This window comes from Mustela putorius, unplaced genomic scaffold (genome assembly GCF_011764305.1).
Source record: "Mustela putorius furo isolate JIRA1106 unplaced genomic scaffold, ASM1176430v1.1 tig00000095_pilon_pilon_pilon, whole genome shotgun sequence".
NCBI classification, from domain to species: domain Eukaryota; kingdom Metazoa; phylum Chordata; class Mammalia; order Carnivora; family Mustelidae; genus Mustela; species Mustela putorius.
Window position 1 is genome coordinate 27,728,646 of NW_025421280.1, and position 27,870 is coordinate 27,756,515.

General features: G+C 53.2%; 2 protein-coding genes across 3 annotated transcripts; both read right to left on the minus strand.

The window, feature by feature from the left end:
* Positions 1-698: 698 nt before the first annotated feature.
* Positions 699-16,980, minus strand: NIBAN3 (niban apoptosis regulator 3). Of its 2 annotated transcripts, XR_006607277.1 has the most exons (16): positions 16,734-16,980; positions 14,791-14,921; positions 11,785-11,910; positions 11,123-11,237; positions 9,917-10,084; positions 9,249-9,364; positions 9,072-9,176; positions 8,681-8,843; positions 7,909-8,099; positions 6,861-7,019; positions 5,700-5,816; positions 5,507-5,614; positions 4,570-4,681; positions 3,245-3,328; positions 2,934-3,110; positions 1,764-1,841 (listed from the first exon to the last, which is right to left on the minus strand). XR_006607277.1 is itself a non-coding variant. In XM_004761019.3 (15 exons), the coding sequence occupies exons 1-15, from the start codon at positions 16,786-16,788 to the stop codon at positions 1,735-1,737; spliced, it is 1,857 nt and encodes a 618-aa protein (XP_004761076.1). In that variant the 5' UTR covers positions 16,789-16,978; the 3' UTR covers positions 699-1,734. The 2 variants fall into 2 exon arrangements, 1 of the variants encoding a protein (XP_004761076.1); XM_004761019.3 differs by lacking the exon at positions 2,934-3,110 and having other exon boundaries at positions 699-1,841; positions 16,734-16,978.
* Positions 16,981-20,027: 3,047 nt separating this feature from the next.
* Positions 20,028-27,534, minus strand: PGLS (6-phosphogluconolactonase). The gene is made up of 5 exons (XM_004761022.3): positions 27,195-27,534; positions 23,909-24,016; positions 23,327-23,428; positions 22,899-23,039; positions 20,028-20,389 (listed from the first exon to the last, which is right to left on the minus strand). Exons 1-5 carry the CDS (start codon positions 27,480-27,482, stop codon positions 20,252-20,254), a joined length of 777 nt encoding a protein of 258 aa, XP_004761079.1. The 5' UTR covers positions 27,483-27,534; the 3' UTR covers positions 20,028-20,251.
* Positions 27,535-27,870: the final 336 nt, after the last annotated feature.

The window sequence follows — 27,870 nt, forward strand, 5'->3', positions numbered from 1 at the left end:
ACCTTGTGCTCAAAGGGACAGTAGGGCCTGAACTGAAGGAAGTAAGACAGGGAGGTGGGCTTGACCCAAATGCCTCAAATCTCCCAGCATGGCTAGCGGAGTCACGTGATACTTGCCCTTCCTCCTCCCCATGTCCTTGTCCATCTCTCTCTTCGAATTTCATCTCTCCTTTGTTTCTGTTCTCTAGTTTGTTTGTTTGTTTGTTTGTTTGTTTTTCTACAACGGTCATTTGTTCAAGTTCAGTTTTTAGCTGAATATTTTGGAAACGTACCCTAAAATGTCCTGGTTACCTAACTGACTAAGGGGGTGAGGGATGGGAGTAGAGGGAAGAGATCTGGCCACACTTGGTCACTGCTGAATCCGAGTGGGGGCACACAGGGGTGTGCTTTTGGGGTGTATTTGAAACTTTCTATAACAAAATGGCAAAAAACAATTTTACACTCTATAGGCCTGACAAGGAAAGATCAGTCATATTAAGTGAGAAAAACAGAGTGACAAGACACGTCCCATACCCTGATCAACTGAGAAAAGACTGAAAGTTTTTAAACCAAAAGCAAATAGTGATTTGTTTGTTTGTTTGGTTGGTTGGTTACAGATTTTATTTATTTATTTGACAGAGATCACAAGTAGACAGAGAGGCAGGCATGGGTGGGGAAAGCAGGCTCCCTGCTGAGCAGAGAGCCTGATTTGGGGCTGATCCCAGGACCCTTACTTAGATCATGACCTGAGCTGAAGGCAGAGGCTTAACCCATTGAGCCACCCAGGTGCCCCACAAATAGTGATCTTCTCAAAGAGGGCAGGATGACAAGTTCTTGTTGTTCCAATTTTGCAGAATTAGCATCACATTCTGGGTTAAAAATTAAAACAAAAACAAAAAAATCCCACCCAGCTGTACAAGAGCTATGAAACACTAATCTATCTCAGAAGTTTGAGTTGGAGGGTAAAGTCAGGAAAAGTGAAGAAAATCTTTCTCTTTGGGGAGGCTAAAAACTCCAGGGAGGAATGGGAGGAAACCATTCCCATGCAGCATGCGTATTCCCCTATGAAAGCTGAACCAGAGAAGCACCGTGGGGAAATCCCTCCGGAATCTGCTCCGGAAGCAGCTGGAAGGCTTGTGATAGGGAGAAGCTGCCAAACCCCAAGGAGACAGATGACTCTTCCTGGCAAGCAGAGGGAAGTCAGCAAATGCTTCACTCTCAGCGGGGACACTTGATACCAAGTTAAAATTTGGAGCAAATAAACAAACCCAAAAGACCCCCAGCAGGTTGAGAATAAAAGTACCTGTAACCTGTATAACAAAGCATTCATAGCTTTAATATACAAAGAGTTATTAGAGATCAATAAGAAAAAGATAAAACCTCCTGAAGAGAAAAGTAGGGAAAAGTCATGAACAGGCAATTCACTTAAAACAAAACAAAAGCAGAAACATAAAAATGGCCAATAAACATATTTTTAGGTTCAGTGCCACCATGAGTGAAATTTAAACAATGAAATGTCTGCGTGTGTCTCAAGTTGACTTTTTTCTTTTATGAAACTGTCTAGTGTTTGGAAAGGATATGGAGAATATGCAAAAATGCTGTTGATGGGAGTATAAGAAAGAGGCCAGCTTTTCTGGAGAGGAATAAAGTGGAGGTATGAGGATTATAAAAGCCTTGAAATGGTGCATATGTTTGACTCCAAATTCTGTTAGTAGACATTTACCCAATGGGAATAAGGACCGAGGTGGCCTAAGATTCAACTGCAGAATGTTCTGGGAGGAGGCAGTGGGAAGAGTGGCTGGACCTCAGTGCCAGAGGCTGGCTGCCCAGGGCGAGTTCCTCTCTGAGCCTCAGCTTCCTCATCTGTAAAATAGAAAGTATCATCAGGAGGCAAAAACATATCAAATGCCTGACACAAAGTAAATGCTCTGGACATGGAAGCCCTCGTAAAAGAAACTAGGCAGAAAATGACAAGCACCCAGGAGATGCGTGGGCCAAGGAGAGGAACAAAGTTTCACAGAAAAGAAGCTAAAATAGTTCTTAAACACACAAAAAGATGCTTAATCTCATCTCCAACAAGACATGCTTGTAAAAATGATGCCAAGACACCATTATTCACTCAGAAGATCTAAGAAATCCTGAGTCAGCTGGTAGCCTGTGCTGCTGGGGAAATGGGCCACCTTTACATGGGGGAGGGGCAGCAGGTGGGACCAGCCTGGTGGAGAGTGCTCTGGAAACTGCTGTTAAAATGCCAAACACAAAGGCTCGAAACTCTGAGATTTCACACTGGGGGATTTACCCACAGAGACCTGCACATTCCTGGAAAGTATGTACAACGTCATTCCCTGTAGCACTAACAGCTAGTTGGAAGACTAACTAGTTAGAAGAAGTAAAATGGCCATCACTGGGTATATTCTGTCAAATGGATTAAGGGGCCTGTTTGCAATCCTTCATTCTTGCTCGTGAATCCCCAAATATTCTGACCTCAGAAGTCTTTCTAAAACAGTTTAATCTCCATTTATCCCCACACTTGTGTATACTCATCAGTTTGTCTACAGTGATCGACTATGATCACTATGACTAGGCCAGATCAGCAATGTATGAGTGTATCAGTTAGCTATTGCTGTGTAACAAATGATCCCAAAAGTTAGCAGCTAAAAACAACACACATTATCTCAGAATTTCTGTGGGTGAAAAGTATGGGGGCGCTCAGCTGGGTGTGTTCAACAGCAACACTCAAGGGGACTGAGCTGTGAGCTGTTCTAGAATCCTGCACCCGCCCTGGGTTCTGAACATCCAGGTTACAGTTGTCCTGCCCACCAGTCTGCTTCTAGGTGGACCAGTTGTTTTCTGCCACATCTCAGGGAAGTCCCCATGATGCATTTCCATCTCACGACTGGAGCTGAGGATCTCTGCCCTGCCAGCAGCGTCAGCCACAGCCCTACATTCACTTACTGCTCCAACAAAGAGTTCGTTGTAGGATCCTGCAGCAGGAGGCCAGGCTGCCCTGGCCCTGAGCCTGGCTCCCTATACCCATCTCCTAGTACAGCCCTTGCTTGCAGTGGCCCCGAGGCTCCCATCACCACAGTCTTCCCTTGCAGTGTTGAGAACTCCATGAGCTTGACCAACTGGCTGGGTCAGGAGATAAGGTATATGTTGTTCCATCCAGGAATCCACACTTACAACCATCCCTCCCACCCCATGCCAAGCCCCCCCACTCCCCCAACAATTCACTGGCATGACCCAAGAGCTTGTGATGTCCTCACCTACTGCTGTCTGGTCCCATGGGGCCTCCGAGCAGCCATCCAGAATGCAGGACACGTCTCTGGCACCAAGGGCCCTTTTCAATTCTAAAGCGAGAGATAAACGCTTGCACCCACCTGAGGATTCCATGCATTCCCTCAGAGAGGTCACAAGAGGGCAAAGGATGGGAGGAAACATCTCAACCAGGAATCCAAAACAAGTGGTTCAAATAAGCCTCTCTCCGTACCTGTGCTCACAGCAGACAAGGCTAGCCGATCCCCACCCCTTCACTGAGCCCCCCACCAGTCCCACCAGTCCCCAACACAGCATCCCAAGCAGACATTACAAGTCAATTAAGGATAGAATACCGCTACCTGTAAAACCTCTAGGACAGAAACTCTCTGAGATTACCTGTTTCTGGATTTCCACCCACCCCCCATTAGAGAATAGCTTTTCCTCCACTGAAAATGCCCCTTTCCAAAAAGAAAAGAAAGAAAGATAAAAAGAAAAGCCCCTTTTCTAAGGGAACTTAGGGGGTTCTTTTTGCATGGATGCCCAAGGACCAAAGACATCCTCACCTTTACCTCCTGGTTCCCAGAACCCTACTGTCTTTGGCTTTCTCCCAAGAAAGGGGAGAGCTACCTGAATCCATCCTTTGCCTCCAGGACTGTGCCCTCAGCCTCCTCCTTGGCTTCCGGTCTGGTCACTGTTGCCCTCTGCTCACACACCCTCCATGGCTCCCCATTGCCTGCTCAATAAAGCCTAACCTCCTGAACCTCCTGTGCCTGTTATTTCAAGCCCTGCACACCTGCCCCAGCAGCCTCCTCTCCTTCCGTTCTCCTTCATGCCCTCTGCATCAGCCACATGGATGCCACGCCATTCCCTCAGCCTCACATGGCGCATCCCAGCGCACGTTTCTGCAGTCTCAGGCACTGGCTCATATGCAAACTGATGAAGCAAGAAGGAGAAGAGAGGGTTCTGGAGCCGCTGCCCAGCCCAGAAGATCCAAGAACTCTGGGGGCTTCAATGTCAGCCCGGAAAGAACAGGGAGTTGCTGAATGAATAAATATAAATGTCTACCCCCAACTTCTCCATTTTGCCTCCTTCCCCCCATCCTAAGACATCCTACACACTCCTCAGAGCCTTGTTCCAATGCCCCCTCCTTTAGGGAACTGCCATCAGTGCCCCTCGAAGACTCGCTCAGCCCATTCCCATCTGTCCCAGTCCTACCCTCCATCAACGGACTAGTATTGACAGGAAGTAAGAGGTGATAGGGAATGTGGTAGAGGCTGCTACACACAGCCAGGGGTCACGAGGCTTCCTTGAGGCAAAGAGGAATGGGGTTTACCTCCATCGATCCTCTGCAGCAGGACCCCCTGGACGATGTCTTTATAGATGCCCTTGACGGTCAGGGCTGGGCTACCCACGGCAAGGACGTCTCCTTCGAACTCAAGCAGCTCCTGGAACAGAGGCGGCTGAGGGGCTAGTCTGGAGGGGAGGGTGGCCACTCTGATCCTGTTTAGCTGGGGGGGCCTTGGGATTAAATTTCCTCATCTCTAAAATGGACTCCTTGATCCATATGCCCTCAGGTTGTTGTGGGGATCAATGAAACAGCACATCACATCTTACTGCGCATAGGGCAGGCATCTCCACTAGCCCTCCCACCCATCTTCCCTGGCAAGAGGATCTTGTCAGCCACTGAGGCAGACCCCTCCCTGATGCCCCTGTGTGACCAGGCCCCTGTGACCTTCTCTCTCACCCCCTTCCCATGCCCTCACTCACCAAGCTCCAGCCATGTGCGCCTCCTCACTATTCCTCCCACACACCAGACACTGGCTGACCTCAGGGTCTTTGCACCTGCTGTGCCTTCTGCCTGGTCCATGCTTCCCCAGGACATGGCTCATGCCCTCAGTTCACTGCTTCTCGAGTGTCATTCTCAGTGAGAGCCTTCCTGACCATCCGGCAAACCCCCCAACAGACACACATTCCCTCTTTGCCTCCCCACTTCCCTAAGGCCCATGTCACCCACTGATATGCGATGCCTGGGTGCATTCACCCACCCCCCTCTCCAGATTTCAAATGACAGATGCTGAGCACTCTCATGGGAGAAGCAGAGAGCATTGTGGGAGCCCAAAGAGCCATACATCCCAACCATAGGGCTTAGGGAACAAGAGTCTCTTATCATCACAGTGACTCCAAGGGAGAGAGCACTCTGCCCACTTTACAGAAAGACAGAGACCCTTGACTGTCCTCTAGGATGTGCGCATGCGTGCCCTCTTACTCACCACTGTGCAGCTCCCCTCCAGCTGGTGCAACACAAAGGGCAAGAAGATGGAGAGCAGCCACCCACGGGTAAAATTCCTCTGCACTGAGCCACTGTCTGACTGGAACTTCTGCCAGACACACACAGCAGCCGGTCCAGGGGCCATCGGAGTACCCAGGCCATGGGAGTAGCCATGGCCACCCAGTAGACCTCACCTTCAGCACACGCCCCCGGACTTTCTCCAGCTGCTGGGCAGCCTGGGTGCAGTCCAGGGCTGTGGTCAGACACTGGTCTGCCAGTTGTAGGAAGGTGGCCACGGCGTCAGCCATAAGCTGTGGAAAGAGCATCTCATAAGCCCCCTGGGAACCCACACTCTGGCCTTTTGGGCCCTGTGCCTACCCGGCTGACCCTTCTTGGCATCCAGACTAACCTGATCAGCCACTTTCCCCCAATTTCCTTTTTGTCTCAAGAAACAGCCTCTCCCTCCACTCAGGACCTGGGAGTCATGCAAACAGTGGGAACCTATGTATAATCTTGGCAGAAAATGCCCTTCCCTCTGGAGGATGGTGCCAGAGTGCTCAGTCTGGGGAGCAGAGGGCTGGTCGGAGTTCCACCTCTTTAGCTGAGTGCTCTTGTGCAGTGTACAAAATGAACAACTGTACCAGGCAGCGCTTGGTCTTCTCAATCCTTGTCTCCTTCACCCACCTTAGCAGGTCCCATTCCCTTGGCCTACAAATGCACCCCACTTCTCTCTATTAACGGCACCCATTCTAGTTCAGGCCTCCTTCTTGCCTCCTCTAATCCTGCCCCCAACAGCCTCTCTTCCCCACAGCAGGTAGGGCTTCCTAAATCTTGAATCTGGTCATGCCCCTCCCCTGCTCACATACCTGCTGGGGCTCCCCACTGCCCTCAGGACAGAGCCAGACCCCTTAGCCCCATATTCAAGTTCCTGACCCATCTTCCCACCCACTTTGATGGCATATCTCCTACCTTTCTGCCCTCACTTGAAACATACAACCCAATGTCTCCAAATGGCTTCATTTTCCCCAAATGCAGATAGACTCCCTCACCTCCTGGTGCTGATCCACACTATTCCCTCTACCCAGGACACAACCCATCCCCCATTTTCCCCCCTGCTGCCTCAGTTCAGAAGTTCTCTCCTCCTGAAGGCCCTCCTAACACTGGAGATGAATTGCACACCTCCCCAGGGCTCCCACAGCACCCCATGTGTTCCCACCACAACTCTGCCCACCACATGGGAGCCCAGGGAGGGAGGCCAGGTCTGTTGGTCATCATGATCTCCCCAGCACATTCTTGGCACCCGTTCAGTGGACGCGGCTGCCCCCACCTCCTTCAGCCTTCCACTCCCCACTCACCTGCTGGGCAAGATCCTGGGCCCCAAACATCAGGCTCCGCGTTCCAAAGAAGCCAAATGGCACCACCAGCTGCCTCAGGCGCCCCTGGCTTCTCTCAGCCTCACGGTAGCAGGTCTGCATCAGCTCTGGGTCCCATGGCATCTCCCCAAATGAGTAAACCTGGGCTCCACAGGCAAGTGAGAAAAATACCATCAGTAAATGGAAAAGAAAGGCCAAGGATCTCACAGCCAATTCATAGTAGGAGAAACGCGAATGAAAACACATCCCACCTCAGCCACCAAAAAAATGCATAATAAAAGTAACAGGTATGGTGTGATGGACATAAAATGGTAAAACCTGAAAAAATGGATAACATGCAGTGCTGGCATGACTGATAGGAAATAGGCACAGCCCTTGTCACACCTATACCCACCACCTGATGCCCTCTCTGTGCTGGGGAGCTCTGCAGCTGCAGAAATGAAGTAATCCAATATGGTCTTTGTCCTCAAGGAGCTCACAGAGAAGTTGGGGGAGGTAAACTATAGACTAACAACTACAGGGGTGTGTAAACCCATCTGTGAGGAGGGCCGCACAAGTAGCTGCGGATGCAGAGAAGAGCAGGGAAAGTTCCTGGAGGGGATGATTATGAAATGGAAGCTTAATGAGCTCAAGTTTTCCTGGCACTTAGTCGGTCTTCATTTAATATCAGAAAAACTGAGGTGACCTCCATGGAGCAGAATTCACTGGCTTAGGGGATGGGGTGGCCTCTGACAACAAAGGAATGGGAAAAGGAGGAATCTGAAGGTAGGTGGCTCCAGACTTATGTTAGTAAAATGCTACTCTTGTCATTTTACTCCTCTCTCCAACCATGGTTTAAACTGTGGCCCCAATGACCATAGCATAGTGGTCTACAACAAGTAAAAAGCAGCCTACAACAAAGTTAAGAAAAGGTTTTCAAAAGAAGTTTTCAAGAAAGAGGAAAAAGAGTTCACGCAACTCTTCTGTAAAGCCAATACACTGTCCATTGGATGAACACACACACACACACACACACACACACACGAGTCACCTCCTTGCGCAGCTGCGTGCCAGAGGAGCTCCCACGCAGATGGCCAGACAGGCGGTCCATGCCCTGAGCTAGGAGGGTCTGCACTGCCGAGAGCACGGCTCCCATGGTGCTCAGCAGCTTCTGCGTGACCAGGGACAGCTGTGTGTCCACCTTTCCGTGAAGGCACGACTCCAGGGGGCGCTGGACCTCGACTGGGAGTGGAGGACACTAGCCTGGGTCTCCTTCACAAGGTGCTCCGCAAAGGGCGTGGAGGCGGCCCGGGCTCAGCACAAGGAGGAGGACAAGAGCTCAGACTCTGAGCACCCTTTTATACCATTTTATACAGGAGAAAACTGAGGTTTGGCGTAGGGCAGCAGTCAGCGCGAAGTCCCACCGCCCAGAGGCAGAGCCCGGATTCCAAGCCGGTTCTTTTGGTTACTGAGCCGAGTGGGAACCTCCGCCATCTGACCGGGATATCCCAAGTCAGGTTGACCACTATCGGCGCCTCCACCAGTCTCCCGACTGGGTGTCCCTCCCTCTTGACCCCACCCGTGTCTCGCATCTCGGAGCCTCGGCCACGCCCAGACTCCCACCGACACCTAGTCCCTTGTGCTCACCCTTTCTCCCACCCCTTCTCCCACCCCTCCTCCCACCCCGCCCTGCCCTGCTGGGTCTGGGGTCCGAATTCTCGGCCCCACCCCTTACACCCACCCTCACACCCACCCGGTTCCCCTTCCACCTCTCAGGCTCCCGGCCCCGCCCCTCCCTGCCAGTCCCGGTCCCCAGGCCTCACCCCGCAGCCTCCCCGCCAGGCGCTCCCGCTGCCGCAATATCTGGTCTACGTCGGGCCGGATGGTTTTCTCCAGGACCGCGAGCAGCTCGTCCTTTTCTGGCTGGAAGGCGCGGAGCCCGGCGGAGGCCTCGGCAAGGACCGCGGCGTGCACTGCGTCTAAGAGCTGCCCGGCCCGGCCGAGGGGACCCCACACGGGCCAGAGGCGCAGGACGGAGCCGTGATGGGGCGGGGGTGCGAGAACAGAGAGACCAAGACGGAGACGCAGAGAGACGGCGGAAAGAGTTTCGGGGACAGACGAGAGGAGGGGGAAGATGGGCCCCCGGGTAGGGCCCCCATCCGCCTCCGCGACTCCCCGCGTGTCCAGGCCCCCCCTCCGCGACCCCGCGCCTACCTCGGTCCAGGCCCAGGCACGGTTGCGCCTGGCCCCCCGCAGGCCGGGCAGGGTCTGAGCTCGCAGCGCCGGCAGCAGCTTCCTCATCAGCACCCCGGTCAGCACCTGCGGGAGAGGGGACCGTGAGCGCCACGGAGGGCCTAGGGGCTCCCGGGGACGGCCTTGCTCGGCACTGACCTCAGCGTCCGAGCCCAGGGTCACGTCGTCATCGCCAAAATGGCCTTGGTGCTGACGATAGAGTCTTACGGCGTCCAGGAAGGCACGGGCGGCGGGGGCCTGACTTCGCTGCAGGACTGAGGGGGCAGCGCCTCAGGGCCAGCCCACTCCTCCTCTGCTCTCGCCTCCGCCTGGCTCCCCATCGCCCGGGAAGGAAGCCCTCCACCCCCTCACCGGGTCCCAGAACGCCCAAGCCTCATCACCTCCAGACCTTTGCTTGAGCAGTGCCATTTGCAGGGAACACGGTGCCCCGGGACCATCACCCGCCCAGGCTGCACAGCCACCCCCCGCTACCCCTCCACAAAGGTATATTTGTGCACTCAACGACCTGCTCAACATATGTGTTGGTCCTGTTCCCTTCTTCAGCCGGCTGACCCCTTATCCTTGTCAGACCCCAGCCTTGACAGCCCCTTCCTCCCCTCCTCCGTGTAGCCCTCCCTGACCTCCCAGGCTGAGCTGCTGCAGGGCTGTGTCCCCATCGTAGCCCTGGTTGCTTCTAACTGCCTGTTGTCGCTTCTGTCTCCCTCCACAATCCATTTCATAAGGAAACTAGAAGCTTTGAGGTGACCCCATAGCCAGCAGGAGCAGAGCTCCTGACCCACTGCTGCCTGGCCTTTCCCAGGACCCACCTGTGCCACGAAGCCGGATGCCACCCTGGAGGGCTAGCCTCCAGGCTCGCTGTGCTTCTCCTGTGGCTGCAGAGAAACACAGATGCCGGCGGAAGGGGTGCTGGAGGAACAGGGGGAAGTTCACCGGCATTTCCAGGAGGGGGTCAGACTCTTCCTGTGTATGCTCTCCTGCAAGTGGGCAGAGGGGATTGTCTTCATTCATGCACTCACTCTACAATCATTCATTCACTAGAAGAAAACACCCATGACGGGCTGAGAGGAGCCATGCGGTTGCGCAGTTGCTTGGTAAGGATGAGCTATGCCATCATTATTGCACTCTCCTTATTCTTGCTCAGTCCCAGGGGGAGGTGGGCCCACGATGGACATCAGCAATCCCTCCCAGCGTTGTTTCCCAGCCTCAGTATCCTCCTTAACCCAGAGGCCTGGGAAACCACCGCTAATCGAGCTAAGCTGGCATGCAATTTGAGCCCGGATTGCCCCTGGGGTCTCAGCCAGGTCCAGATTCAAACCCGGCCAAGTCATTTTGCTCGCTCTATGTTTAGGGCGCAGTTTCTCTGTCTGAAACTCGGGTCTCTTGCCTGAAAAATGGGCTTCAAAGTGATACCAATGAGATATTGAGAGGACTGTTGAAAGGACTGTTGGGGGCACTGTTGTGGGGGCAAAATGAGTGAATTTCTTTTTGGTTACTTAATTTGGGGTGTCCTAAATCTTCAGTGTTTGGTTCTGATTTCCAGGGTGATACATGGGACCACAGTAAGATGGAATAATCCAGAAGGTATAAATTCCTGGTCACCCCAGCCCTTCAACCTTGGCCCACCCACCAGTGCCCATCTCCCCACATGCTCACTGACACCAGGTTTTACTGTTTTACCTTTGCTACTTGGATTCTTATCCAATGTTCTAGGTCTCCTTCTCTCTCTGATGAGAGTGGATATTTTGCTTGCTAGAGCTGGGGTATTCAGCCAAAGACAATGCTGCCCCAAGGGGACACCTGATAGTGTCTGGAGATATCTTTGATTGTCATACCTCTCATGGGGGGCATGGAATGCTACTGGCATCAAGTGGGTGGAGTCCAGGGATGCTGTTCAACATGGTGCAATGCACAGGGTGCCCTTCCCCCCCTCGCCCCCACAAAGAATGATTTGGCCCCAACTGTCAACAATTCTAAGGTAAGGAAATCTGCTCTTGAGGATCCAGGAAACTTACCTGAGGAGACTGGGCAGAGAGTGTCCAACAGGTGGAGATATTCACGCTGGGAAGTCAGGACGGTATACCCTGTCAAGGTCGTGGAACCCAGGGGATGGCCCCCATTTTCATATTCCTATGAAAGGCATCGAGAGAACCAGCTTGGGACAGGTCTAGACTGTGCCTTCCATGTCCCAACTGTGGGATCAGGAGAAGGCGAGGGTTCACTAGGGAAGTCCTCCACCCCCCCTCCCTCCCTCCCCGTAGTCAAGCACCAGCACCCACTGTGTGCTAAGCTAGTCCCAAATATTGTATGAGGATTATCTCATTGACTCCTCACAGCCCTATGTGGCCTAGACCACCATTATCCCATTTCACAGAGATGGAAACTGAGTCCCAGGGACATAAATGACTTGAATTCGCCAGCAGATGTGATGCATAAAGGACTCTCACAGTTTCAACCTCAGCTCTGCTAATGACCATGAGTAAATCCCTATTCCTGGCCTGGACCTCAGTTTACCTCCCCGGCCCAGCAAGAGATGGCCACCCCTCCCAGGCCAATCTCACAGGGACCCTCAATTCATAGCAGGTGACTGAAGAAAGGAAAGAGGACCACATTGGGAGCTGCTGAGGGGAGTGGGATAGTGAGGCTCAAATGGAAGGGACAAGAGCCACTTGCTTACCTCCCTGTGGCTGAACCACTCCAGGCGGCCGTCCCCACGCAGGACACAGAAGATCGGCTGCCACCGAGGCGGATGGCCCCCAAGCTGGGTCAGAGGCCCTCGGTGCTCACGGACTCGGGGAAGCTTCTGTAGGAGGGACCAGTGGATGTCGGGGGCCCAGATCGGTATCCCCATGTCCAGATCACCTAGAAAACACCCTCCACCTCCACCCATCCCAGGCGCCACCAAGTACAGGACTCGGGCACTGATGTGATCGCACTGCTCTTCTTGCTCACACGCTAATACCATGCACTTGTTTGGGACACTTCCAAATACACACTGACTTCATTCCCTCCCACAGCCCTGGGAGGCAGACACTTTGTCATCCCCTCATCACTCGGAAGCAGCCCACCCCTGACTTGAGCCTCGGATGAGACCCCAGCCCCTCGCCAATATCTTTTTTATTTATTTATTTGACAGAGAGGGAGAGAGGGACAGAGATCACAAGTAGGCAGAGAGGCGGGGGGGGGGGTGGGGGAAGCAGGCTCCCCACTGAGCAGAGAGCCCTATGCAGGGCTTGATCTTAGGACCCTGAGATCATGACCTGAGCTGAAGGCAGAGGCTTGACCCACTGTGCCACCCAGGTGCCCCCCACCGGCCAACATCTTGATTGCAGCCTGTGAGAGACCCTAAAAGAAAGAACTCAGGAGGCTGTGTCTAGATTCCTGACCCACAGCAACTTTAAGATAATACATGTGGGTTGTTTCCAGCCACTGACAGTGTGATGTGTTGTTACGTGGCATTATCTAACTAATACAAGAGGGATTGCTGGGTCACGGAGCAGGTGTAGTCCGCCTTCCTGTGAAACAGCAAGTCCTCTGTCCACAGACCCCTCCCTTGGGCAGGGAGGGATATCCTTTGTTTTAATAATAAAACCCTTTTGTTTTATTATCTTTGCTGCTCTTCTCACTCCCTGGCCACCTGAATTGTATGTGTTTTGTTTCATCACTGGGTCCCAGAGCAAGGCCCAGTGCACAGATGGTGCCCAATAAATATTCAATGAATAAATTAACTGTATTTGTGATATTTTCATTCTTTGATGGGGTGGTAGAAAGTCAGGTGCTTGTTGAATGGTTCTCCAAACTTTCTCTGAGGTCTGAGATTTTTCATAATAATATCATTAAAACATTGTTATAGAGGGGTGCCTGGGTGGCTCAGCCTGTTAAGCGTCTGCCTTTGGCTCAGATCATGATCCCAGGGTCCTGGGATCAAGCCCCATATCAGGCTCTCTGCTCATCAGGGAGCCTGCTTCTTCCCACTTGTTCTCTTTCTCTCTCTCTCCCTCCCCCTCTCTCGCCATCTCTGCCTCTCTCTCTCAAAGAAACAAAGAAAAAAATTAAAAACTTAAAAAAAATAAAATCCTTAAAAAATAGTTATAGAAATGATGTATAAAATAAGTATATTATAAAGTGTTCAAACTGAAGCAAGGGGAAATCCCCCTACACTGTTTGAACCCCAGTGTCAATGGTTTCCTGGGCCCAGTGGCCAGAACCTACAGGTGGCAAGAGGTGCAGGTGGGGATGACACCTGGAGTCCTGAGATGCCCCAAGCAGGACAGGGAGCGCCCCAGGTGAGAGAAGGCTCTGCGTCCACAGGGCTGGGAGCCTCCAGCCCAGGTTGGGTGCGACTGGGTAAAAGGCATCCGAGAAAGATGGGATAACTCGGAGCCCTTGATTAGGGCAGGGACCCAGCAACTAGCGTGGGCTCCAGGGTCAAATCATGCCTCGCCTCTTCCTGACAGGGTGACCTCAGGCAGGTCACCTCACCTCTCTGTGCCTCAGTTTCTTCTCTGGTCAAAGACTCATTTCACAGGCTGGCAAGGACTGGGGCAGTGGTACAGGGCATGTGGAGCCATTCGTTGGCTCAGGAGACATCTGGAGCTGGACTGGGCAGCTCCACAGTCTTTTTTTTTTTTTTTAAGATTTATTTTATTTGACAGAGAGATCACAAGTAGGCAGAGAGGCAGGCAGAGAGAGAGAGAGAGGCAGAAGCAGGCTTCTTGCTGAGCAGAGAGCCCGACGCAGGGCTCAATCCTAGGACCCTGAGATCATGACCTGAGCTGAAGGCAGAGGCTCAACCCACTGAGCCACCCAGGCGCCCCTCCGCAGTCTTAAGTTCCATCAGCAAACTCTTCTTGACCTCCTCCTATGCATAGTCATCACGTGGGCACAAGGGATATGGCCCCCGCCCTCACAGGGCAGACGAGGGAGGGAGGCAGATGTGTGACCCAAGGCTTCCCTGGAAAAGCATCAGGATGGGGATCCCAGAGGAAGCACCCAACCCAGGAAGGGGCTGTGGTGATCAAGGAAGGCTTCTTGGAAGAAGCGTGGCTGGAGCATGAGGAACACCAGGAAGAGTGCCCTGGGCAGAGGGTACCATGTGTGCAAAGGCTTGAGGGTCCAACGGGCGGGCTTCACGCCCCATCAACAAGGCAAGCCTTTTCTACCTTGAGGGCTTTTGCATGGACTGTGCCGCCTGCCTCGAATTTCCTTCCTACTCTGGCTTCCAGATCTGGTTCCTTCTCATCTTTTACATCTCAGCTCAGAGAAGCCCGCCCTGCACCCCAGCTCCCCGCCCCTCGACACTGCCTTTCATCTTGTCTTCAGAGCACATATCAGAAGTCCTCCAGTACCATGACATGCTAACTTGTTTGCTCACTTCTTCCCCAGTCAGACTGTGAGCCTGGAGGCGGGGGGGGGGGGGGGGGGGGGGGGTGGGGGGCACTGCAAAGCAGGATCCTTCCTCCACCAATGCTGTGCGCTCCCGGCCCATATATCCAGCCCAGGGCATGGTCTGCTGTAGGTGCCCAGTGAATGTTTATTCAAAGAATGAATTTTTAACAATCTCCCTAGGTCTTGGTGTCTCCTATAGGGTAAAGGTGGAAGGCAGGAGGGCCCCGCAACTGAACCAAAGTCCCCCCAACTCCCGTCTCCCTCCCTTAGCAACCCCTCCCTTTGTGGCACCCACTTTACTGCGCATCAGCTGACATCCGGCTGGCTCCCTGGGCCCCAGCTCACGGGAGATCTGTTGCAGGACAGAGGCTGCCAGCTGCTCCCGGTAGCAGGGCAGGAAGTTCCTCAGCAGGGTGTCCACCTGGCCTGCAGCGACAAGGGCATGGTAAGGTGATAGACTCAGAACCCTGAAGACCTGCCTGGGGAGGGCAGAATAGGCAGAGAGGCCACTGGTGAGCTCCTGCCCTTGCCCCAAAGCTGCCCAACAAGATGTGCTCCAGATTCCACTCACCATCCATAGACTGCTTGTAGCCACGTGGGGGTCAGAGGCGGGGGAAATGAGTGACTCAGGCTTAATTTATAACTGATGCACAATAAACTTTAATTACATAAAGCATACGATCTGATGAAATTTGACACCTTTACACACCCTAGAAACCATCACCACGAACAAGATAATGAACAGATCCATTCCACCCCAGTTTCCTCTGGCCCTTTCCCTGGAGAGAGTTTCTGAATATTTTAAGCCTCACCCCAGCACCAGGGAACTTTCTGCATCTTGATCTAGAAAGTGATCGCACAAGTGTTAAAGTCCTTCAAGCTCTTCCCCTAAGATGTATGCACTTGACTGTATGTAAAACAAATCCATATCTGCTGCCTGGAATGTGGACCTAATGGCTGGAGCTTCAGCAATTATTATGTGCTATGAGACGGCCTTAGGTACAGAAGCCATGAGTGGTAGAACCATGAAGTGGAAGGAGTTCAGGAGTCTAACTTATATGAGGCTGCCTGCCACTGTACTTTTCTATAGGCGGGAGAAGTAAATCTTTATCTTGTTTAAGCCACTATAGAAAAAAACAAACAAAAAACAAAAACAACCAACATAGCAAAGAGTAACTTACTGAATCCTTACAATGGTTCCATGAGATAGACATTGTTGCTATCCCTGCTTTACAAATAAGAGAATGAGACCTAGAGAGACGAAGTCGTTCACCCAAGGTCACACAGTGAGTGAGGGTAGGGCTAAAGTGTGAACTTGCATGGTCTGAGTCCTTGCAAGACACACCACATGCCTGTGAACATGCTGTTCCCCCTACCTGGGATGCTCTTCCCACATCTCCTACCAACAAACTCCATCACAACCCTCCAGCCCTGGCTTGACCCTCAGCTCCTCAGTGGGCAGTTACCCACCCCTTTTCTTGCCCCCGACTTGGAGAACCTATGGGCTTTCCCACAATGCTTATCAGTCAACTGCTATTTTTGTAATTGTAACTTGATCTTCTTTCCTGGTCTAGGTCACGAACCCAGGAGCTGGGAACCATTCTTAACCCCACTGTGTCCTCACTACCCAGCACACTGGAGGTGCTCAAGCATGTGAGGGCACCAGCCACTCTTAGTCTTGAAGTGGAATCTGAGCCTGTTCCCCCTGCTGGTCCCCGTCCACCTAGTAAAACCATCCCAGGAGATCTGGCTGAGCCACCTCTCACCTGCTCCCTCGTCCTCATCCTGAGCCCATGCCCTGAATAGGGTTACCAGATTTACCAAATAAAAATATAGGTCATTGGGGTGCCTGGGTGGCTCAGCGGGTTAAGCCTCTGCCTTCAGCTCGGGTCATGATCTCAGGGTCCTGGGATCAAGCCCCACATCGGGCTCCTTGCTCGGCGTGGACCCTGCTTCCCCCAGCCCTGCCTGCCTCTCTGCCTACTTGTGATCTCTGTCAAATAAAGAAAATCTTTAAAAAATATATAGGTCATCAATTAAATTTGAATTCCGGATAAATTAGGTATCATTCTTTAGCATAAGTATGCTCCCGTGCAAAGTTTGGGACATACTTATACAAAACAAAAATATTCATCCCGTATCTGCAATTTACATTAGTAGGGCATCCTACTGTGTGTCTGACAACCTTAGCCCTGACCACCACCACCCCCACTCCCACCGTACCCCATGCCGGCTCACCCCTCAAGTGCTGCTGCTGCCGCTTGTCCAGGGGGCTCGAGGGCCGCCCACCCATCCTGCTGCCGTTTCTAGGGTCTCCCTCAGGAGCAAAGCAGACACTCCCTCCCCTCCCACAACCCCCAGGTTTCTGGGTTCAGGGGTACCCCGGGAGCAGGGCAACCAGTGAGGGGCTTGGATGCCGCTGAGACCAACTCCCTGGGAAGCCAGAGCATGGCCACTGTGTGAAATGTGTCGGGGGTGGGAGGGAATCCCCGCTCTACCCCTGCCCCGCCCCACCCTGCACCTGCGTCCTCCTGGTTCCCCTGGGGCCAAGGCCTTCAGAACTGCTGGTTTCTGCAGGGGCTGCTGGGGCAGCCCCAGGGGTGGGTTGGGGGTATGGAAGCCTAGAATCCTAGCATTGGAGGAGGGATGCAGGGCACACCAAGAAGGACAAACAGCAGTTGTCAGGTGTGTGAGGCAGGGAAGGAGGGTGGGCAGGGACAGGGACAAGGGGACAAGGGACAAGGGACAGGGACAAGGACTCCCCCCAGTGGGTGATGCTGGGTTCTGAGAGGACTCAGCACTGACCCAACAGTCCCCAGCAACCCCAGACTGGGGAGGCAGAGCTGAACAGACACCCCCAGTTCCTGGGAACTGTGCTGGGACCAGGGAAGAGGGCAGGCGGCTGTTGGTGTACCGTGAACTGGTGCAATGCGTCCCTTGCGTTCCTGTCTTGTCAGCCTGTCCTCCACCAATGCACACAGCACCGGACTGGCTCAGGCTAGTTGGACCTCCCTACCCCTTCACACCTGTTTTCCCAGCACCTGGCAGAGAGCAGCCCTGGTGAAGGGAGGGTGAGCAGGAGCAGAATCTGTGCTCCAGGCTGAAAATAGGATCAAATGGGAATCTCACAGGCTTTCAAATGAGGGGAGTGTTGAGTTCCAGTGGCTGGAAGGTAGATGTGATGGCTGGAGCATATGCAGTCCACCTTGGACCACGAGGTGAACCCCACATAGTGACAGTGGCACAATTATGATTTAGGAGCAAGGGGTCCCTGAAGAGTACATGACATTGCTCCAACCCCGGGTGGCCTCCCTCCAGAGAGAGAGCTAACCCTCCATTTTGCTTAAACCACCAGAAACACTGTAATCCTCACCCATGCCCAGGATTCATTTCTCCTCTCAACAAACATCACTCCTTGCCAGCCCAAGTGTCATCCTTGAACTTTGTGCCAGGGATGCAGAAGTGGGCAACACAGACCATGGCTCCAGCCCCCATGAACCGTCAGTTGGCATACCAACGAAAGTGTCAGATAACGACAAAGTAAGGATGAAAGATGGAGCTGGAAGAGGTAGAAAGTACTAGTGGTGGAGCAGGATCGGGGAGATGTTGCACGGTGACCTCAAGCAAGTGAGCACCCACACTGTACACAAAGCTGGAGAAAAGAATACTGGGTAGTGGGCAGAGCACAGACAAAGGCCCTGAGGTGGGAATGTGTGTGGCAGGTTCCAGTAGAACACAAGGTGGGAAGGTGAGTGAGCTGCGGCTACAGGGAGAGGAGTGGAGAGGTGACGCACCCCAAAGGACCTCCATGTGGGGACCCCACGCCTCTCATCACATCCCTCTGCTTCTTGGCACCCCCCCCCCATCCTGGCTACTGCCTGAAACACTGGGGGCACGGCCACCTGCTGTTGCCCAAGCCCACGGCTGGGCTGCTTTCTCTGCTTTTCTTCATGTTTTCGCCCCGGGCCCTGTCCCACTTCCTCACTCACACATCTGAGTGACCAACCCAGACAAGATGTTGAAGGAAACTTCACTTTCTGTGGTTTTGGCTTCAGGGTTTCAACCCCCACAGCCTGATCAGGTGCCTCTGTGGGATGGGCCCAGCTGCCAAACCTGACAAAGCTCCACATGGCTGAGGGCTCCCATGCACCCACCAGCCTCCCCCACAAGGCTGATGGGTGGTCTGTATGCACAGTCAAGCTCTGGGAAAATGCTGCAGCCCTGATACATCACAGACTGAGGAGTCTCGGCCCATTCAACATTCAAGGCTCTGACAAGGCCTGCAGCACAGCGGGACACAGAGGCTGCCACTCCCCTGTGTGCAGGGAGGGCTCAGTTAAGTGTGTAGTGAGCTGAACAGTGTATACCAAAAGGATATGTCCCCAGGCTACTTTCAAAACAAAACAAAACACACATTGGTGAGGTGGTGAAGAAGCCTTGGGCACCAGCGGCAGGAACAGAAAATGGTATAGCTGCTGTGCAAAACGGTACAGAGGGCCTCAAAATTTAAACATAGAATCACCATATGAATCACCCTTTCTACTTCTAGGAATATCCCCAAAAGAATTGAGTCTGTGGTAGCTCTGTCACAGTGAGCAAAGTGTGGGAGCCGCCCAAGCGGCGGCTGGTGGATGGACGGGAAACTACACGGCATATGTGCACGGTGGAATGTTCTTCTGCCGTGGAAGGAGGAAGGAGGAAGGAGGTTCTGACCTAGCCTCCAACACGGATGAACCTTGAAGACATTATGCTGAGTGAAAGACACCAGCCACGGAAGCACAAATAACGTGTAATTCCACATATGGGGGGTGCCCAGAGCGGTCAGAAAGTCGAATTGTGGGTGCCTGGGGCTGGGGGAGGGGAGATTGGGGGGCTGTTTTATAGGTGTAGTTTCAGATTCCCAAGAGTTCTGGGGATGGACAGCAGTGAAAGCAGAGAGAACATACTTAATGCCGCAAACGGGACGCTTAAAAATGATTAAGATGGTAAATTTTGTTACTTTTTAAACACACACACACACACACACACACAGGCCATGTCCCCTGGAACCTCCAAGAGTGACCTTATTTGCAGCTGTAATTCTTAAGGATCTTAAGAAGAGTTCACCCCGGATTTAGGGCTGCCTGATATCCACTGGCAGGTGTCCTTACTAGAATGGGAGAGGACACAGAGACACAGGGGAGGACATGTGACAAGAGCGGAGGAGACCAGAGCGATGAGTCTACAAGCCAAGGATGGCTGAGGGCTGCCAGCAGCCACCAAACACCGGAAGAATGGCATAGGACAGACTGTCCTTCAGAGCCTCCAGAAGGATCCAAACCTGTGGACACCTTGATTTCGGACTTCTGACTCCCCCACCCCCGAACTGAGCAACCATACATTTTGTGGTCCTTTGCTCCGGCAACCCTGGGAAACTCACCCAGGGTACCCCATCCCTGCCCTCCCCTTGCTGGGCCAAGGGCTTTGGGTCACACACTCAGCTGGGGCATCCCTGCTCCCACCACCCACCAAGGACCACGAGAGAGTGGAGACTTCAAGCAAATGCTCCCTTTAATCTCTGGTCCCCCAGAGCCCTGGCCGGTGGGCTGAGTGCCCCCAGAGCAGGGCTGGCAGCCAGACCCTGAGGCCTTCCTGCGGCACCAGGTGGCTTTTTGAAAATGAAGCCTGGAGTGGTGGTGGCAGTGGATCCCAGCCCAGGAAGGTCCTGGCCCATGAGGGCCATTTGTGGTCCCCGCCGTGGAGTCCCTCGGAGCCAGCTACAACGTGGAATGCTTCTCAAAGGGCACCGTCAGGAGTCCAGCCGCTGCCTCGTCCAGGAACCAGCAAAGTTTCCCGGTGTGGGGCTGCACCAACGCAGCGGGGAGCGGGTTCTCCTCCTTGTCCTCCAAAATGCGCTGCATAGAAAGGGCAGGAGCATGAGGCACCCCCCAGCATCCACACAGCCCCTCAGAGCTCCCAGTTCCCTGCATGGACAAGACTGTCCTACTCTCAAGAGGTGATGTCGCCCTTCCAGCTGTCTTAGCCTCAGTCGGTCCCTGCCTTTTCTATCATCCGTGACTACAGGACACGGGAGTTGGCACACCTACCCTGCACAGACCGGGGTCACACTTGCATTCTGCGGATCACACCCTGTCCCTGTCACAAGTGCGCAGCTCTGCTCTCACACGGCGAAAGCAGCAGCAGATGACACATGAACAAATAGGCAGAGCCTGTTCCCGTGAAGCTTTATTCACGGACACTGCAATCCAGATTCCACGGAATTTTCATGGGTCAGAGAATATTCTCCTTTTTCTTCCTTTTCCCATCTGCTTTAAAATCCTTCTTAGGGGTACCTGGGTGGCTCAGTGGGTTAAGCCTCTACCTTCAGCTTAGGTCATGATCTCAGGGTCCTGGGACCGAGCCCCGCATCAGGCTCTCTGCTCAGCAGGAAGCCTGCTTCCCCTGCTCTCTCTCTGCCTGCCTCTCTGCCTACAGAGAGGCAAATAAATAAATAAAATCTCTAAAAAAGAATTCCTTCTTAGCTGGCGGGATGTGGGCCCATGGGCTGTGGCATGCTGATCACCCCATGTGACCTTACAATTAGTGGAAATTATAAATGCTGCTTTCTGATAGCTGGGCCTGCCCCATTCACTCTGTGAGGTCACCTCTATGCCCAGCCCCATTTTACAGGTGGGGAAGCTGAGGCTTGGGGGGACTCAGGTGAGTGTACTCTGAGCTAAAACTGCCTGGACTGACCCTCAGGAGGTCCACAGGGAGGAGCCCTCCCAACCCACCCTACAGAACGGAAAGTTGAGGCTTGGGGTGGAGGTGTGAAGTGGCTGCCCAAGGCCATGCTGGGCATCATGGGCAGAGATCCTGGTCTGCTGGATTCTTTATAGTCTGCACCTTTAACCCTAACACCAAGCCAGCCCATGAGGACATCTGGGCTCAACTGTTTGGGAGGATGAATTGTTATTTGTTAATTTTTTTTTTTAAGATTTTTTATTTATTTATTTGACAGTAGAGATCACAAGTAGGCAGAGAGGCAGGCAGAGACAGGAAGGGAAGCAGGCTCCCCACGGAGCAGAGAGCCCGATGCGGGGCTCGATCCCAGGACCCTGGGATCATGACCTGAGCCGAAGGCAGAGGCTTTAACCCACTGAGCCACCCAGGCGCCCCTATTTGTTAATTTTTTAAAAATATTTCCAGTTTCTCCCATAGTTGGTCTTTCAATGATGGCAATTACAATATATTTTTTATTATTTTGTTTACTTTTAATAGCTTATATATTCTATATTTCCCTAAAATATTATGTTTAACTGTCTTTCTTTTTTTCTTATTCCTCCTTTTTTACTTATGCCTCCTACATAATTTTCCTCCCTGATTAGTTTTGCCAAGGGTTTATCTTTGGAATCTAATACCACTAAGCTTTTAAGAATACTAATCAATACATTAATTTCTTTTTTTTGAAGATTTTTTTTTCTTTTTTAGAGAGAGAGAGAGAGAGAGACCATGAGGAGGGTTGGGTGAGAAGCAAAGGGACAGTGAGAGAGACTCCAAAGAGGCACAGGCAGGCGTGGGGCTCAATCTCATGACCATGTGATCACCACCCCAGCTGAAACCAAGAGTCAGACGCTTAGCCCAGAGTCACCCTCCCCTTAACCAATTCATTAATTTCTGATTATGTCAGGTATTCCTTCCACTGACTTTTTCTAGACTTACGTTATTGTTCATTTCAAGTCTAAAGTGGTCAATTTGTTTAACAATTTTTTTTAAGATTTTTTTTTTTTAAGATTTTTTTTTTTTAACAACTGAGCCACCCAGGCACCCAAGACTTTATTTTTAAGTAACCTCTACATCCAATGTGGAGATTTGAACTTACACCTCCAAGCTCAAGACTCACATGCTCTACCGACTGAGCCAGCCAGGTACCCCTATTTAATACTTTTTAAAACTGCCTTTTCAGGGCGCCTGGGTGGCTCAGTGGGTTAAGCCGCTGCCTTCGGCTCAGGTCATGATCTCGGGGTCCTGGGATCGAGTCCCGCATCGGGCTCTCTGCTCAGCAGGAGCCTGCTTCCTCCTCTCTCTCTCTGCCTGCCTCTCTGCCTACTCGTGGTCTCTCTCTGTCAAATAAATAAATAAAATCTTAAAAAAAAAACAAAAAACAAAACAAAAAAAAAACCTGCCTTTTCAAAGCTATGAATTTGCCCCTGAATGCAGCTTTGGCCTCACCTCATCAATATGCTTTAATAATTGTTTATTCCTAACTAGCCTATAATTATAGCTTCCACCTCCCCTTCAGCCCAAGAATTATTCAAGTACCTTGGCACCTGGTGCTTTCAGCACTATGATATCTGGGGCCATATTCCATCCTTGGGCCCACACACCTTTGATCTTCTTGGGAACAGGGCCCTTGGCCATTACCTTCAGGACAGCTGCCTTGCCTTCTCCAGTAGCCACGAAGATGACGGTTCGAGCTGCGTTCAGCACAGGAAGTGTGAGGGTCACACGCTGTGGTGGTGGCTTTGGGGAGTCACTAATGGGGGCTACAATCTTCTCCCGCTCCTGGGGGAGGAAGGCCGGGATGTAGACAGAAGGACAAGGTCACTTCAGCTTCATGAGCACTCACACACACCCGGCATGGTCTGTTGGATCATTCCAACCCCTCCTACTGATCCTGTATTACTTGATTTAAATCCTCATTTTAAGATGGGTGAACTGAGGCTCAAAAGGGTTAAGCCCAGCCAACTGGCAGATGCTAACTAAACCCCGCTGTGGGTACCTCCTGGCCCCCAAAAGTGGCCCTCCCTCTGGAAGCCCCAGTCAGCAGAGGCCCATGTGGGCACACTCACCTGCAGGAGGGGGTGGTCTGGGAAGAGCGAGCAGGTGTGGCCATCAGGACCTACCCCGAGAATTAGCAGATCAAACACTGGAATGGAGTCCCCTTGGAAGGCCTAGATGGGGGAGAAGACAGTCCTGTGAGGTTGTGGGGGGTACTCGAAGGCCACAAAGAGACAGTGATCAGAAAAAGAATCCCAAGTGGTTTTAACAGGGAGCAACACCCAGTCTCACCTGCATGAAAGGGTCTCTACGAGGTTCCATGTTTCATCCATTTGACTGGCCAAGAGTCTGGAGACACAACTGTCCCCCAGATGTGAGAGCCTAAGCCCACTCCCAGAGGGTCAGAAGCTGGGCCACCCTGAGACACCCAAAGGTGGGGCTGTGGCCTCTCAGAAGAGGGAACCTCCTGGCATCTGTCCAGGGTGGGGCGGGATTTGCCAACCACCCCTGGGGGCAGTTTTTGCTGGTGACAATCATGCAGCGCCACCTGCTGGGCCACTCCCCCACCACCTCCCTGGGTGCCAAGTAGGCCTCCCTGGGGCCAAGTAGGGGGTGGGGGGCATGGGACAACCAGAAGGTCGACCACAACTCACCTGTCTCAGCTTCTTGGCATAGTCTTCCGCTGCCTCCTCCACAGGCAGCTGGGGGTTAATGGTGATCACCTGGCTGTCAGGAATGGGCAGCCTGGAGAGCAAGTGGGTCTGCAGCAGACAGAGGGAAAAAGTCACCCAACAGCAACACGCAGCTCCCAGAGGCACAAGGTTTGCATGGGTGACCGAATGGCCCCTGGGACAGACCCATCATCGCACCCACCTTCTGTGTGTGCTGGGATCCCGGCGGCACTCCGCCAGGAGTCTTTCAAGTCCAGCATGTTTGGGGGCCTCTGGCCCCAGCCAGCACCTGTGTGGCTGTACCACAGTCCTGTTTCAAAGCTCCCAGAGTCCCTTACACCTCAGGAGAAAAACCAGCCCCTCTCTGCCCTGCACAAGGCTTTGCAGACCCTGCGACCCCAACCCACACATAAGCCACTGCCCTTGCCTGGGAGACTCCTATGCGTCCTTCAGAGCACCTCCTCTGAGGACCCACCCCCCGCCTGTGCCTCCCCTACACCGCATGTGACAGTGGTAAGCACTGACTTCTCTTCGGCTGCCACTACAGGGTGTCCTTGGCCAGCATACAGCACATGCCCCGGGCTCGGGAAGGTGGATTTAATTTCTTTGGAAGCACCTGGAGTCAGGTCCCCTGCAAGGTGGAGGGCTCTAGCCTTTTCCCTCATCTCCCCAGATTTGATCTGCTCCAGGAGGGACAACTGTGACCCCCACGTTGGTGCCTCCCTTCACACAGGATCTTGGAATCCTGTGCCAGGGAGACAATGCCAAGCTGAGCCACAGTGGAAAAGCAGGAAGCCACAAAAAATACTGTATGAGAAGGGACAAGGGACAGGGCCAGGGACATGGAGTACACATACCAGACCACATAGGGCAATGGAAAGTCACCTGAACACTGGCCCGAGGAGTAAGAGCTCTCTCTGTATTAAGGGTAATGGGGAGCCAAGGAAGGTCTGTGAGCCAAGGAGGGTCAGATCTGTTGGCAAGACCTCTCTGCTTTGTCCAAGGTTCCCATTGATACACACCCTTAGGGATTACACTGAGCGAAGCCAGTGCAGGGTATCAGTGTCCTCTTTCTGTCACGTGATCCTCTCCTTAGCTGCCCCTTCCCACCAGGCTCAGAGCCATTCCTTTCTCCTCCTCCTCCTCTGCCTGGGCTCCTGCCAGGGAGCCAAGGGCTGGAGTGTCAGTCAGGCAGGTTCCTGGAAGTGGAACTGCTGGTTGATCGGACTGTTTCTCTCTTAACATTCTGTGGGCATTGAGAAACCATTCCTAAGAAGGAGGCAGCCTCAGCTAATCCCCCCAGCCCAGAGGAAGCCCTGGCCTCAGCAGCAGCAGACCCACAGAGCACACAGGGTAAGCAGAACACTCCTGCTGACAGAGCCCCAGGGTATACCGGATCTGTCCTTGAGGACAGAAGCAATCCTGTGCTCCTATACTGGGTTGACTCGTGGCCCCCAAGATTCGTGTCCAATCCAGAACCTCAGAATGAGACCTTATTCGGAAGGGGGTCTTTGCAGATGTCATTAGTTGACTTCAAGTAGAGTAGTGTGGGCCCTGAATCCAATGACTGGTCTCCTTGAAGAGGCAGATGCAGAGACTGGAGGCCAAGGAACACCAGGAGCCCCCAGAGGCTGGAAGAGACCAAGGATCCTCCCCTCGAGCCTCCAGAGGGAGTGTGGCCTTGCCAACACCTGGATTTTAGGCTCTGACCTCCAGAACTAAGAAAGTAAGTTCTTGTTTTAAGCCACCCAAGTTGTGGTCCTTTGTTAGGACAGGCCAGGAAACTCACGGGACTCCCCTCACAGGGAAACTGGCAGAAGGAGCAAATCTTTGCCCCACACTTGTTCCCATGGCATCACATTTGTCTCTGTCATACCCTCTGCCCCAGCTCTGCCCCTGGCCAGGACCTCACACCTCCAGGCCTCAGCTCAAACATCCCAGGCACTTTCTCTCTCATGCTATTATCTTTGGTCCACACTGCATTATGTGAATGCTCTGAGTGGACTTCCCTTATTTATTGCCCTGTGTGCTGGTGCCCGATGCCCCACTATGAGCTATGAGTCCCATAAGGGAACTTTCCAACACCCCACTGTGTCCCCAGCGCTGGATACAAGGACAATGAACAACCCTGCAACATTTTTTTTTTTTTTTTACTGTTTTGTTAGGATTTTGTTACTTGAGGAAGTACAGTTCAAAAAAAAGCAAAAGTTCTTCAAATTCATGCAAAGTAAAAAGAAAGAAATGTGAGCCCAGTTTTTAATGAAGCTTTTGAAGAAGACACACTGGGAGGCCCCTGCCCTTGAGATGCGTCCCTGAGGGTCCCTGGGGGGGTCCGTTCAAACCTTAGCTCCCCTGCAGGTCAGCAGGAGACCCCGGCACACAAGCTCTCCTTTTCCGGCCCCAGTTTCTCCATCTATGAAATGGAGGAAATGACAGCCTCGACTTCCTAGGTTATTGTGAAATTACATGAGATGATGTGGAGAAAATGTTTGATAATCAGTAGACCTTCCTTTTGATGACAAAACAAAACAACAACAACAACAGAAACCAGGAAATCGTCAGCTCAAGCTTCTACGCAAAGAGAAGGCAACAACACAACCAGGACCTAAGTGACCTGTAGCTTCTTCTGACCAAGCCCACCCCTTCCACACCTCCCTGGGCGTGTTTTCCCCAGGCGGACTTAGCCGATGCAGCTGGAGGACCCCAGCGCAGACCACGCCTCCTCCAAGCCTCAGTTCTCCTAATTGTGTAAGATCTGAGGCCACAAGTTAGATAACCAGACTGGGAGGTCATCAGCACCGAGAACAGCATGTAGATCATCCTGAAGGCGTCCAGGCTGGAGATGTGAAAACTGAGACCTAGGCTCCACACCAGATACCTCCTGCCTGGCCCTTCCCTAACTCTGCCCTTGCAAGCTACCGGGCTGGCGCCCCAGAACGTCTCTGGGTCCCTGGAATGGGCCACTGTTTCACCTCCACGCTCTCGCCTGGACTGTGTTCCCTCTCCCTGGCCACCGGACAAAGCATAACGAGACTTCAAGGTCCCTACCGGCCCACTCGGTGGCAGTGGACGTGGGAGTTCAGGGCACGCTGCAGGCCATTCCCAGATAGTGGCAGAAGGCAGAGTGTGACCCTATGCGACCCCCGTGGCGGGGTTCAGGAGGTGGGCGCGGCCTTCTTCATATGACCCCCAGCGGCCCCCGTAGTCGGGTGCGGACGGTGGGCGCGGCCCTCTCGGTGTGACCCCCGGCGGCCCCCGTAGCTCTCACCCGGTAGAGACCGTACGTGCTCTCGGCGTGCTCGAAGGGCACGAGGCGCTCGTCGCAGAAGCCCACGGTCCAGCGCGCGAGGCTGGCGGGGCCGGCGGGGGCGGCGGCGGCGGGCAGCTCACGGGCCAGCATGGAGACGAGGCTGCCGCCCGACAGGCCGAGCGCGAAGCGGGCGCGAGCTCCCGCCAGGCAGCACGCTGCCCGTTGCGCTACCAGTTGCGCTAGCGACGCGCCTAGCTCCTGCGGGCTCGAGAAGACCGAGATGAGGTCCGAGGCCGGCGCGGCCATGGCGACGGCGGCGGAAGGGAGGCGGAAGCGCTCCGGGCAGCCACCAGTGCGCCTGCGCGAAGGCCGGCCCTGCCGCACGGCTGTCAGTACCTACGGGCGGCCGCCTATGGCACATGCGCAGTCCCACGAGTGAAGTTGCGGCAGGGCCCTGCGGTGCATCCGAAGGGGCTCTTTGATTCTTTGCACGCTGTTCCTGAGCTCTTCCCTGGGCTGGAGCAGGCAGAACCGGTGTCAGGGTGGGGCCGAAGAGAGGAACCTAGAGCTGGGGTCCCTAAGAAGGGATTGCGAGGTGGGATGGAGGGAAGAGATGGGAGATCTCCTGGAGGAAGGCACCTTTTGGTGGACTTTGATGCTCCTGAGCCTGATATTTATCTTGTTGCTCTTTTTG

Coding starts and splice junctions, on each gene's coding strand:
- NIBAN3 (XM_004761019.3), bottom strand. CDS start 16,788: ATGGGTGGGCGGCCCTCGAGCCCCCTGGACAAGCGGCAGCAGCAGCAC. Junction 4,682..5,506: donor TGGAGGGGAGCTGCACAGTG/GTGAGTAAGAGG, acceptor CCTCTGTTCCAG/GAGCTGCTTGAGTTCGAAGG. Junction 1,842..3,244: donor ATGGGACCAGACAGCAGTAG/GTGAGGACATCA, acceptor TCTATTTTACAG/ATGAGGAAGCTGAGGCTCAG.
- PGLS (XM_004761022.3), bottom strand. CDS start 27,482: ATGGCCGCGCCGGCCTCGGACCTCATCTCGGTCTTCTCGAGCCCGCAG. Junction 23,040..23,326: donor CAGACCACCCCCTCCTGCAG/GTGAGTGTGCCC, acceptor TTCCTCCCCCAG/GAGCGGGAGAAGATTGTAGC. Junction 20,390..22,898: donor GCAAGGCAGCTGTCCTGAAG/GTAATGGCCAAG, acceptor CTTTCTATGCAG/CGCATTTTGGAGGACAAGGA.